The 12,937-nt window shown below is 46.0% G+C and overlaps 1 protein-coding gene across 1 annotated transcript in view; it reads right to left on the bottom strand.

Annotated features, from left to right (window-relative positions):
- The window catches only part of RGS10 (regulator of G protein signaling 10), a 159,995-nt gene extending 156,864 nt beyond the window's left edge, over window positions 1-3,131 (bottom strand). Inside the window, exon 1 of the mRNA XM_078643919.1 lies at window positions 2,826-3,131. Within this exon, the coding sequence (XP_078500045.1) occupies window positions 2,826-2,874 (49 nt within the window). The 5' untranslated portion in view covers window positions 2,875-3,131. The remainder of the gene's footprint in view (window positions 1-2,825) is intronic.
- Window positions 3,132-12,937: the final 9,806 nt, after the last annotated feature.

A 12,937-nucleotide genomic window follows, 5' to 3' on the forward strand; every position in this document is an offset into this window, starting at 1 on the left:
TAACTGGGGAAACAAGGATACCACAATTCAGAGCAGCCTGTTTAGCAAGGGCTGGTAAGGAGTTGGAGCAGCGAAGCAGTAAAAGATCCGCGGAAGAGTAGGTGATAAAATGGGCATCATGGGCTTGACTTAAGCGCGACTGCCAAGCCATGCCTTCCCTGGACCGGAAACAAGCTTCCGAGGACCGGTTTCTGGCATTCCAGCCGTCTTCAGCCCGGCTTACTTGAATCCAGTGGCAAAGTGAGCAAGGGACTCACGTCTGAGCATACCCTGCCACACTTATGACGGCCAAAAGCGGTACAAAAGGAGGTGATGATGGACGGAGCATCTGAACCAATCAAACACTCACACCCAGTCAAAAGATCTGGGTTTGATCCATCACCGTTCTTTAGCCCACTCTGCCACCCCAGTTCAGACATGGCTATGCGCAAATCAGTCTGACCCTGTGCCTCATGGGAACATTCCATCCCGAACTGCCAAGCCATGCCTTCCCTGGACCGTAAACAAGCTTCCGAGGACTGGTTTCTGGCATTCCAGCCGTCTTCAGCCCGGCTTGCTTGAATCCAGTGGCAAAGTGAGCAAGGGACTCACGTCTGAGCATACCCTGCCACACTTATGGCGGCCAAAAGCGGTACAAAAGGGGGTGATGATGGACGTCCTCAGAGCACAAGTATATTCTGCCCTTTATCAGGACACTAAATATGTAGAATATATAAGGTATACTTACTTGTTCTTACTCATAATATCAAGGCTACAGACTGAAAATTTCAAATATGAGCAATCTGAATATTTTTATTATATCTCGCCTGCTTGTTATGTTGAAATTTGCTTCTCCCTAAATTAGTCGATTCAGAGGGAAAGTATATAGTTACCCAAATTGACATAATAGTCTTGTATTTTCAGGACCATGTGGTAGGCGCAGCTCTCTGTCACTGCTGAGATCATAGCCTCCTTATAAGAAAGCCCCTGTAAGCAACCCTCCGAGGTGGTCATCGCCTCTTGGCGCCATCGGAATAAACTCTGCTGCCTGATTTTGTCCTCCACAGCCACATAATTCTAAAGGCCCAAAATATAGCCAACATGCTAGGCCATGTTAATATTGCTAGCCAGAATTTCTGCACCATTAAACAGCTCAGGAAGAAAACTTCGAAGTAAGCCGTAGGAAGGCAATACACTTCCTGCTGGGACAAGCAGCTGGAGAGGACCCCGGGCTCCCCTATTAGGAGTGGTTTGTCTTTGGCCCTGGCCAAAGTACAATGTAGCTGAGAAACATTCTCACATAATCCTTTATGGGTTCCGGAGTAGCGTGCTACTCGCCAAAAAAGCACGTCAACACCTTACCCGGAGTAGCAAGCGCTATATAAATGCAAACCTTTTTCTCTCTTCTATCTCTCCACTATCCTTCTCAATCCAATTAACTAACTAACATGTCCACCGCTCAAATTGCTTTCATATTTCACTATACTAATTCACCACTAATGCTTTATGGGTTGTGGAGTAGCGTGCTACTCACAGAAAAAGCGCTTTGACACCTCGGCAGGGGTAGTATGCGCTATATAAAAGCAATTACAATACAACACAATTACAAGTTGTCTGAGAAAGAAACAAACTTCCCCATAAAACTGTGCAGCACTCAGGAAACACAGACAGCTGTCGCCGAGGTTCTATCCTGTCATCCAGCTAGAAACGACCCAAACATTTCAACGCAACCGCGTTTATGTTTATTTTGGAAAACTGTGATATCTAAGCAGAAAAGCCACAAGTTACGAATAACACTGTTTTTCCATTAGCTGTACTTTGACCGTTGCGGCCTAAGTTGGCGAACTAAGAAAGCTCAATAGAATCAGAGAATAAAGAAGTTGAGAGAGAACGAAAGGGGTGTGTGGGGCTACGAGCAAGTGAAACAGAGGCAGAAAAAGTGGATCTGGAGAGACTACAAGAAAGGGATATAGCCCTCGAAGAAGTGAGGGAGATATTGGAGATCAGCGAGCAGATGGGAGAGAGAGTTGGGTGGCTGGGAGGAAGAGGAAAGAAAAGATCGAAGGAGGGAGAAGGCAGAGAGAAAAAGTCTGTACAGCGACGTATAGAAGGCGAGAGGAAGAGACAGGGAGAGTGAAAAAGAATAACAGAGAGAAACTTTAACAGACAGACGATTCTTTAATATATTAAGAAAGAACTCACTAGAGTAGATAGGTTGGCAAGGAGCTGAGACACCCCTCCCTTCGCGGCTGCAAGTCCGGGGCTGATTCATGGAAAAGGGCACTCACCCACGAGTCTCTGTTCCGCATTTTACATGTCTCCATCTCGTGTGAGGGAAAGGGGGGTGTAAGGAAATATGGGAACCCCCTCCTCCCACCACCTGTGTGCCCTGCACTTGGACACTAGCTGAGAGGTAGAGGGCACAGCCCCAAGGCACACTAAAGATGGACACCAGCTGTACAGACACATTCCACTAAAGGCACCCAGTTTCCCAGGGTGCCCTGCAGTCAGACATCAGAAGAGGCCCCTTGACAGGACGTGTCCCTCAGTCAGACATCAGCAGAGGCCCCTTGCCAGGACGTGTCCTTCAGTCAGACATCAGCTGCGTCCCTACAGTAGCGCCTGTCTCCCCAGGGTGTCCTCCAGTGAAGACATCAGTCGAGAGAGCAGTCTGGCTACGTGGAGCTGCCCTGCAGCCAGACATCTGCTCTGTCCATAAGGAAGCGCCTCCCACTGTGAACTGCAGGCCGACTTCAGCAGAGCTCCGGCTGGAGAGTCCTGCGGTCAGACTCTGGCGCGCCCCCAAGAGACGACCCTCGCCCCGTCTAACAGAGAGGGGTTCTTACCTGAAGGCCGTCTCTTCCGGCTCAGCCTGCTGACAGCTCGAGTGAACATGGTGGGGCCGGGCTCGGTCCTCCGAGGTGTCCGACGGGCAGGGGTCAGAGGTGTGCCCGAGCCATGGCAGCTGGCTCCGATGAGGTGCGGGCAGTGGAGGGAGCGCTCGCGTGGGTGTGCCCTGTGTGCCCTGCCGCGCGTGCAAGGCTTCCTGCAGCCTCACTCCTCCTCACGAGCACCCACCCGAGCTGCCTCAGCCGAGTCTCACTCAGACTGCACCTCCGCTCTGAGGCACCCACTGACTTCCTGTGGTGAGCGGAATGCACGAGGCTGATGTTTGCAGTGAATCACAGGAGGAGCTACAGGCAGCATGCTGCAGACTCGCACAAGCTGAGCCATGCACAGGCATTCACAGAGATGGGGACCGCACACAACCGCAAGGCGCGCACAGAGACACTTTAACACACTGGCATTAATAAAACATACAGAAAGAAACAGTGCCTCACAGAAACAGGCACAGAGAAAAGAACTACCAAGTCAAAGAAACAAAGGAAGAGGCGAAAGAAAATTAAACAAACATGAAAACAGAAAGAAAAACACAGAAATGCACAAAGAATAAGGAAGAGCAATATAAACAAGCATTTGGTAATGCAATTGGTCTCGAATTTGAGTTAGCGCTATTGGCATTGTAAATGGCAATGTCTTTTACCTATGTGTTGTGGAATGTATGTATGTGGTGTGTGGTGTTATTATGTGTGTGGGATTGGATTAGTTAGTTGTATAATTGTGTGGCATGGAATTGTGTGGTGTGGCATGAATTGGATTTGTGTTGTGGAATTATGTGGCATGGTGTGCTGTGGAATGATATGGATAGTAAATATGCAGTATTGAGTGTACTGGAATTATGTCGAGTGGGATTGTGTGTTATGGAGTGTAATTTTGTGGAATGGTATTTTGTGTTGTGGAGTGGGATGTAGTGGAGTTTAATCCCTTGAGTGCTGCCCACGTTCAACGGACGTCGCGTGCACTACCTCGGTAGTGCAGCACACGTCCGTTGAACGTCGCGGCCCCGCCCGTGCAATAGAACGCTCCGCACCAGCGCGGAACGTTCAGCGCAGGCAAGGGGTTAATTATATGGGGTGCTGTTAAATTTTGTGGTACAATGTGGAATTGTGTGGTGTGGATTAAATGTATGTGGTGTATTGTGGAATTGTGTTGATTTGTATTATGTGGTTTGGTGTCGAATTTTGTGGTGTGGATTGCAAATGTGTGGAGTTGAATTGTGTGGCGTGGAACTGTGTGGATAGGTTTACCTGTTTGGTGACAAAAAAGAAGAAATAGGTAGGAGCTAAGCTTCAGATCTGTGTGTTTGGGTGTTAAAAAAAAGAAAGAGAGTTAGAGCTATTGGCATTGTAAATGTTAATGTCTTACGTATATGTTATGGAGTGGATGTATGTGGTGTGTAGTGGAATTATGTGGGGTGGAATGGAATTGTTGGTTGCGGCATTGTGTGGCATGGAATTGTGTGGTGTAGAGTGGATTTGTGTAGTGGAACTATGTGGCATGGTGTGCAGTTGTATGATGTGGATAGTAAATATGTGTTTTTGAGTGTACTGGAATTATGTGGATTGGGATTGTGTGTAATCGAGTCTAATCATGATGAATGGCCATATTGTGGAGTGTTATGTAGTGGAGTTTAATTATGCGGTGTGCTGCTGAATTTTATGGTATGATGTTGAATTATGTGTTGTAAATTGGATGTATGTGGTGTGTAGTGGAATTGTGTTGTAGGGTGTAAAGGTTTTTTTAAATTATGTGGTGTGGAATGGTTTTCTATGGAGTTGAATAGTGTGGGATGGAACAGTGTGGTATCGAGGGAAATTAAGTTGAGCAGAATTATGTGACAGTGTGGAGTGTTTTTATGTGGCTTTTTATGTGGTATAGAATGGACACATGTGGGCTGCATTTATGTGGTATTGAGTAGTGTGTAATTAAGTGGAGTTGAATTATGTGGTGTTGAGTGGTATTATGTGGATTGTATTCATATTGCGTGGTGTAGATGTATGGATTGGCGTTGTATTGAGTGGTGTTGCATGGAGTGGCATTGCGTAGAGTAGTGCAGTTGTGTAGCATTGTGTGGAGTGCAGTTGGTTGGAGTGGTGTTGCATAGAGGGATTGTGTGGAGTTGCGTGGAGTGGCATTGTGTAGAGTGGAGTGGCATTGCGTGGGTGGCGCTGCGTTTATTATGCTGCATGGAGTGGTGTGGCGCAGAGTGCAGGTGCGTAGAGTGGAGTGCAGTTGAGTGGAGTGGTGTGTGGAGTGGCATAGCGTGGCGCTACATGGAGTGGCGTAGAGTGAAGTGGTGCAGAGTGGCGTTGTATGAATTGGTATTGTATTGAGTGGTGTTGCTTGTAGTGACATTGAGACATCCTTAGTGAAACAATTGGCTTGAAAGGAAATATCAGATTCTGAGCTACATTAAAAAATTGTACTTCAACTGCAGAAGGAGAAATACCAAAACCATGAACATGTGCATAAACAGTATTAGCATTAACATAGAGCAGTGTAACCAGTTCCCTGTTTACAGAAATGGAGCGTTCAGATGTGAGGACCATCTGGCTGGATTGGGATGGGGAAAGAGGCTACAGGAAAGAGATCACAGGAAGAGTTATATATTTTAAACATTGGCCATAGCATGCACAAGGCTTCACAGATCTATTAATCAGTTTAACATAAGGACGGGGGAAGCATCAATGGTATAGAGCACAATGGAAAACAAGCATTTACAATGCAATGGTCTCGGCATTATTAAAGGTAGAGCTATTGGCATTGCTCATGACATTTTTTTTTTTAGTATTTAAATCATAAATAAATGGCATTGTCATTTACAATGCCAATAGCTTACTCGCTCGCAAATGCGGTAAGTACTATACATTAGATGTATAGTGAGTAGTAGCAATGGTCTCGTCTTTGTTAAATTTAGAGCTATTGGCATTGTTCATAACATTATTTTTGTTTTTAAAACATATTAAAAAATGGCATTGTCATTTACAATGCCAATAGCTTAATCTCTGGCAAATGCGAGACCTATTGCATTTTTACCCACACACACACACACACACAGAGCGGGAACAGCACTGGGAGAATAAGAGCGAGACCTTTTTGGATGAAATAGAACCACCTCTAGCAAAGACCTTATTTCTGAAACTCAGATATGGCAATCTCCAAATCGGTTCAACATTGGCACGTTGGTCTGGCGGTGCAAACTCGGCAAACCACGCAGAAGATGAATTATGTACCATGTGTGGATGTAATCAAATAGAAAATGAGCTACATATCCTCTTCTTCTGCCCAGCATATGCAAAGGCTAGAAGGAGATGGATCAAACCAATATGCTTAACATTAGGATTAAGATCATGTTCCCAGGCTCTAAGGATTCTTTTGACTAACACTAGTCAACCTATTGTATTTAGTGTTAGCAGATTCTTGCATAGCATTTTTTTCCAACGAAGAAGATTGGGCTACAAATTGTAAAAAGCAGTTATGTTAAAATCATTGCCTATTAATAACAGAGGGATAATTGATGAAATATTATTTCTGTTGTCCCAGACTGTTTCTACTAGATTGAATAGTTTTTATGATGTGTTAAACTTTTAGCCTTTATCTAAAATTGATATGAAAACTGAATGAATTTATACGGCAAGTTGTGTATTTTAAAAGTAATGTTTTAGTGTATTTATGTATTGTGCTTTTATGGTATTCATGCCGAAATAAAGATTTTCAGACTCAGAATAAGAGCGGCACAGCAGGCGCCAAAGCTAAACAAGCTTTGAAGAAGTAGTAGATTGCCACTTCTTCATTATCTAGATTGAGATAGTGACATGTCCACCTTCTGGAAGCAACAGCACAGAAGACCCTGAACGCAGAAGAACAAATGCATGTTATTTATAGTGCATGCACCAAGCTAGGGGTCAAAGGAGCGCTGCACATTGCAGGTAGTTGGGAGGCGATTTTATTTACATGAAGTGAGCAGATTACACAAATACATGACACATTTTTAGGCAAAGGGAGATACATTGATTTGTCCTGTGGCATAAGGCATAATGATGGGGCCCTCTGCCAAATATGATGAGGGGCACCTTAATCTCATGTGTCACAAATATTCACTTGCCTTGTGTTCAATGATGCTCCCCCTCCCCCACCAAACCCTGATTTTTATTTAATGGTAATCAAACGCAAAATCATAGCTTACCGAAATCCCTGCGACCGGGTCATTGATCTACTCAGATAACGTCACCTTTTGCTGTAGGTGGTAGAACGTTCTAGAATGGATGCATTCACTCAACCAACGTCCTAGAATGTTGCAGTGGTTTAAAGAGTTACGTGACGCTGTTCCGCACTGCTGTTTCAGCGTGCGCATGGAAATGCACCTATTTCACTTAATATATGGGACGCGCTGCGGTCGGCGGACTTTTGATCATGCAATTTACTCAGATTCACCTCACAGAAAAGCTCTGCTTGCTGCCGGTCAAATAGGGTAGTTGTTGCTACAGTGCTAAGTTTCTATTTAACTACAGTTTAAGAATTCATGTTTTACTGAGGGGGGAATGGTTCTTGGCTGGCATTATGTCCGCCCCCTCACACCCCCCTCCCCAGCCCCAAAAAGAATAGGCATTTTCATGCAGCATTTGCCTCTATACCAAATAATTTTAGAAGTTAATTTCTCCCTGTTTTCACCTAACTTCTCAATCGCTTTGAAATAAGCTCGCTTTACTGCCAGGAGAGAGTACAGTGTGCGCAGTTGTGCTCTGCACTGAAATTACTCGAGTTTAATAGAAACGCGTTTTCCAACACCTTCCTGCACTAAAGAAATCTCTTGTAGATGCGCACATCTCTTTCAATCGAAATAACCAGTTTGTATGATTTCCTCCCGGTGCCAACTTTCCGTTTTTCGAGGCATACATTTTAAGAATTCATGTTTTACTGATGGGGGAATGGTTCTTGGCTGGCATTATGTCCGCCACCTCACACCCCCCTCCCCAGCCCCAAAAAGAATAGGCATTTTCATGCAGCATTAAATGGTATTGTCATTTACAATGGCAATAGGTGAGCATTAGAGAGTAGTAGAGAGTATTAGCGGACACAGAGCCACACACACACACACACACAGAGCCACACACAGCCACACACACACAGCCAGAGCCACACACACACACAGAGCCAGAGCTGCACACACACACAGAGCCAGAGCCACACACAGAGCCACACACACACACAGAGCCACACACACACACAGAGCCACACACACACACAGAGCCACACACACACACAGAGCCCCCCCCACACACAGAGCCACACACACACAGAGCCACACACACACACAGCCACACACACACACTGCCACACACACACAGAGCCAAAAAAACAAGATAAGTGTAAAAAATAATCTGGAAATGAAAACGGTGGCTGTTTAAAAGCTAACACGTAAAATAACTTACTAATGAGAAGTGTGCGAAGATACTCAGTGATAAGCTCTTCTGTAAACCTCCTCCGGAATACCACTGTACCAGGCCGTCAGTGAAAGAGAATAAGAATGGATCCGAATGCATCTAAATACGCGAAAACTCATGGAAATCTCTCGAAAAGGAGATGTCATACCTTAGTGTTTAATAACGTGGTGAATTACCCGATCCAACGTCTCAAGCACACTCTGGATGTAGACGCCGTTACTCAATGGCCGTGGTACGGTGACCCTCGTACGCTCACTCCATGACCGGCCAGTTAGCTAAGATGACTCCACCTCGAGACTACTACTCGTAACTTCGTACAAGTCGCTTAAAAACTTACCAACAGGAATAACCGGACGACTCAAACACGGGCTTCGCTCCTTGAGCTGACACGATACAAGCTCCTCTACTAACACCACGCGCAGAACGTATACAACGTTATCGAATGATGGTCATGAAAATAGAAACAGTACTGCTGATGCTAGAAATGGGCGCCATCTTGGAGTGTGTAAACGGAAACAACTACCGAACAAAGTGAGCAGCAAAGTGTCTGGTGTTGCGTGATTAATTATACAAACGTGATATCACCGTGAAGAAATGCAAGAAAACTCCAAACCACTAAACAGGAAATAACAAAATGGTCATAATGAAATTGCCGGTGTTAATAAAATCGAAACAGTGAAAAAAACAGAAATAAAAACAAAACGCCCACAAATGCAACGGTCTCGCCTTTGCCAAAGTTAGAGCTATTGGCATTATAAATGCCACATTTTTTATTTATGTGTTGGTTTTGAAAACAGATAAATAAATGGCATTGTCATTTACAATGTCAATAGCTTAATCTCTCGCAAATGCGAGACCTATTGCATTTGCACACACACCCACACACCCACACACCCACACACACACACAGAGAGCCCCCCCACACACAGAGCCACACACACACACACACACACACAGACCCCCCCACACACAGAGCCCCCCCCCACACACACACAGAGCCAGGGACAGATCATTTGAGCAGTTACATATTGAGGAAACAAGAAACACAGTTGGAAACACAGTGTGACAATCTGTATGTGTGGGATGATTTTACATACAAATATTAGTAGAATTTAAACAATTAACCACCAGGAGACATCTGAGAAATTCTTTTGAAATGCATTCCTCACCTCAACATATGAAAACATCAGCCTTGACTTTAACCACAGATGAAACCATGTTCTGCATGACCGACCACTATTATGTTTTCACATGCATACACTAAACAGACCTGACAACCTATGAACTTTTTTCACTGTATGACGAGGGGGCAGGGCCTCAAAGTGGGGGTGGCTTAGTGCCCATTATATTCGGAGCCACTTTTTAGCTCACCGCCTCCCCCTCCAACATAAAAAAAACCAAAGCCTTCGAGGCTGCTGCTGATGTCCGGGGGAGGTTTCCTGCTCAGAGCATCCAGACAATTAGCTGAAAACCTGCTCTCTACAGGAGTTTCCATCCAATTGTGTGCACACCATGTGATATCGCTCCTTGATGGGTGACCGTGTGATAGGAGCCGACATCACGTGACACACTGTGCGACTATGTGAGTTGGAAGGTCTGAAACAAGCTTTAAAGTAGAGATGAACCAATTCCTGCTATGTGCCACCGCACACACCTAGACAGCCCATATATGTGCGGTAACACAAACTCCAGACTAGAAAAGTGTGGCAAGTACAGCCGGACAACTCACAAGCACAAAGTGGCTACACTAGTGGGAGAAGCGGTATGAAAATACTCATAACATAAAAACAATCAGACTTTTCCAATTAACACTCATTGCTAGTTCCAGTCACAGCACCCCTGCGCCTGCCTTAATGCACACTGCTGACTCCCTTCTGAAAATAATAAAGTTATAAAGTAGTTGTCAAGGATGGGAAGATGGCAGAAGTGTTACGGCAATCAGAAGTAGTTCACCTCATCAGCAAGAAGCTGATATTTCTACAATAAGAAAACCCTCTTGAGAACAAATTGGAGAAAATAACCGCTTGTGCTCCCATTAACCTTTACCCACACTTTTGCTCAAAAGAACTGGGCCAAACCCCATCTGCCTCGGCTAAAACGGAGCACCTCACCCCTCCCCCAGCTCACCAGGCACCGACGGCGGTGGCAGAAACGGAGCACCTCACCCCTCCCCCGGCTCACCAGGCACCGACGGCGGCAACAGAAACGGAGCACCTCACCCCTCCCCCGGCTCACCAGGCACCGACGGCGGCAACAGAAACGCAGCACCTCACCCCTCCCCCGGCTCACCAGGCACCGACGGCGGCAATAGAAACGGAGCACCTCACCCCTCCCCCGGCTCACCAGGCACCGACGGCGGAGGCAGAAAACAGCAGGGCCTGTTCATGGGCCCCTGCAAGAAGCCAGCGAGCTCCGCCAGGCAGAAGCAGCCAAGCACCAAGCTACAGCTTCTCTTCTTCGCAACCCTCCCTGTACACACTGTACTTCAGATGACTAGGAGCGGGGACCCGTGATCTCGATTGGTACTTCTGCGGGTGTTTTAGGTGCTCCTGCGGTTCCGATGAGGAGTGTCCTGGGGTCGGGTGAGGACAGTGAGCCGTCGTTACCAGCAACAGAATGTCACCCGGAAGGTGTTGCGGCGGCGAGCCGCGTCAACTCAGCCTCGAGTCAGGCTTGTCCCGGTCGGGGGTTGCTCCAGGCAGTGCTCCCCATTCCCAGTCTCCATCATCCTCTTCAGCTGCAAAGATACAGCAGCAGCACAGGAATACATAGAAGCACTCCAGAGGTAATACACCCCATCGCTCTCTGTCTAGCACAGCACATTTGTCCTCAGAACTGGAGTTTAACCAAGTCTTCAGATTACCATTTGCAAACGGCTTATTTCCTTCGCTGCACAGAGAGCAAACACACTGGAATTTGAACCAGTTGAAGAAAATATAGAAAAAAAATAAACTCACCAGACACTGGCAGACGCATACAATCAGTGCGGATGTGACTCAGCAGCTTCTCTACTTCTTCGCGTTCGGGCAGAAATGGCTTTAGAAAAGCGGCGACATTTTCAGATTCGGGGGCGTGGTTTTCTTTCTCTCCTCTTCCCATTGGCTGGAAGGTAAATTTCCAGCCAATGGGAAGAGGAGAGAAAGAAAACAAGAAAGAAGGTAAAAAAGACGCCCCCAAATCTGAAAAAGATGGGGCTTAAAGGGAGTCATGCCCCTCTCCTCCAATGGCTAGCCTCCGTTTAGGAAGCCAGCCAATGGAGAAGAGGGGCGGGTTAATGCCCCACTCTAGGAGACATTAATTCTCTGACCGAGACTGTGCAAGCGCAGCCTACGGTCCTCGACCTAAAAACACAGACCTCGGTCTTTGAGTGCACAGCAAATGGGGCAAGATAAGAGCACGGTTTAAAGCCCTGTTTGCAACAGAGCTCTGTAAACCACAAGCACTTGTCTCGAGTGCTGTAACTTAAATAAAGAAATAGTGCTCACAAGCTCTGAGTAACATATGTAACAGGGATAATCCTTGAAAATGGGTGGAGCTTTTAAACCCCATATCCTGAATAAACAAGTCTCGCAGAGACAGCGCAAGCGCTGCCTAGGCAAGACTTAAAAATAGACACCAGCTGTATAGAGTGAACTAATCCATATCCTGTCGATAGAATTCACGTCTGGGTTGGATGGCAGTTGGGCTTTGTGAATTCACTCTAGACAGTCACGCACAAAGGGAGCTGAGGTATGCCCTGCACACCAGGCTGATGAGCCTTCCTGAGCTTGAGTAGTAGAAGGAGTTGACATTTACACCTGAATCGGGCTATGCCCATCCCCACACAAAGCGGTTTAACTTGGACCCCTCAGAATCGATGCACCTCACTCTTGACATTGACGCATCATCGATGCCGCATCACATTCAGGAACTAAGGCCTTGCACTAGCATCCAACATATCACCCCCTCTGCATAATGCATTGTCCCGGAGCAGCAAAGCTTCAACAACACTGCACCGCCTTAAAGAACCGACGCATCACCTGCATACGCAATGCCTCACCTTCTCTGCACGATGCATCTTCTTCTATTTCCGATGCATCCAAGGTAAAGTAAGGGGGTCGGCGTGATACTTGTATCCAGCCCATGCTCCATCGAGGTTGGTTGAACTTTTGGATTTGTCCCAGTCAAGCGCTACCAGGTAGCCCCAGTTGGACTTCTTAGCACTGCATTTTGATTTAATCTTTAAAAATTCATATCTTGACTTGTGTTTGTTGGATTTTTGTCATTTAGGTCGTATTTTACTCAGATAAATATTGCCTATTTTTCTAACTGAGGGGGAATACTTTTGTTGTGTTTTCACTGTGTTATTGTGTGTGTGTGTGTGTGTGCACACAAATACTTTACACATTGCCCATTTAGTTTAGCATGATTGCTCTGTGACAAGCTACCGGGGCATGAGCACAGGTACATTTTTAGTGTGTACTACACTTACCGTGACTAGAGTGTGGGTCCCTACTTGGATAAAGTGCGTACCTCTGCCAATTAGAGACCCCATTTCTGACAACACACATGTAAGCATTTAGTCACACAAATCTACATGCATAAACAGACAAACACAGAAGCAGCTATCAATG

This window comes from Lissotriton helveticus, chromosome 5_1 (genome assembly GCF_964261635.1).
Source record: "Lissotriton helveticus chromosome 5_1, aLisHel1.1, whole genome shotgun sequence".
Taxonomy (NCBI): Eukaryota; Metazoa; Chordata; class Amphibia; order Caudata; family Salamandridae; genus Lissotriton; species Lissotriton helveticus.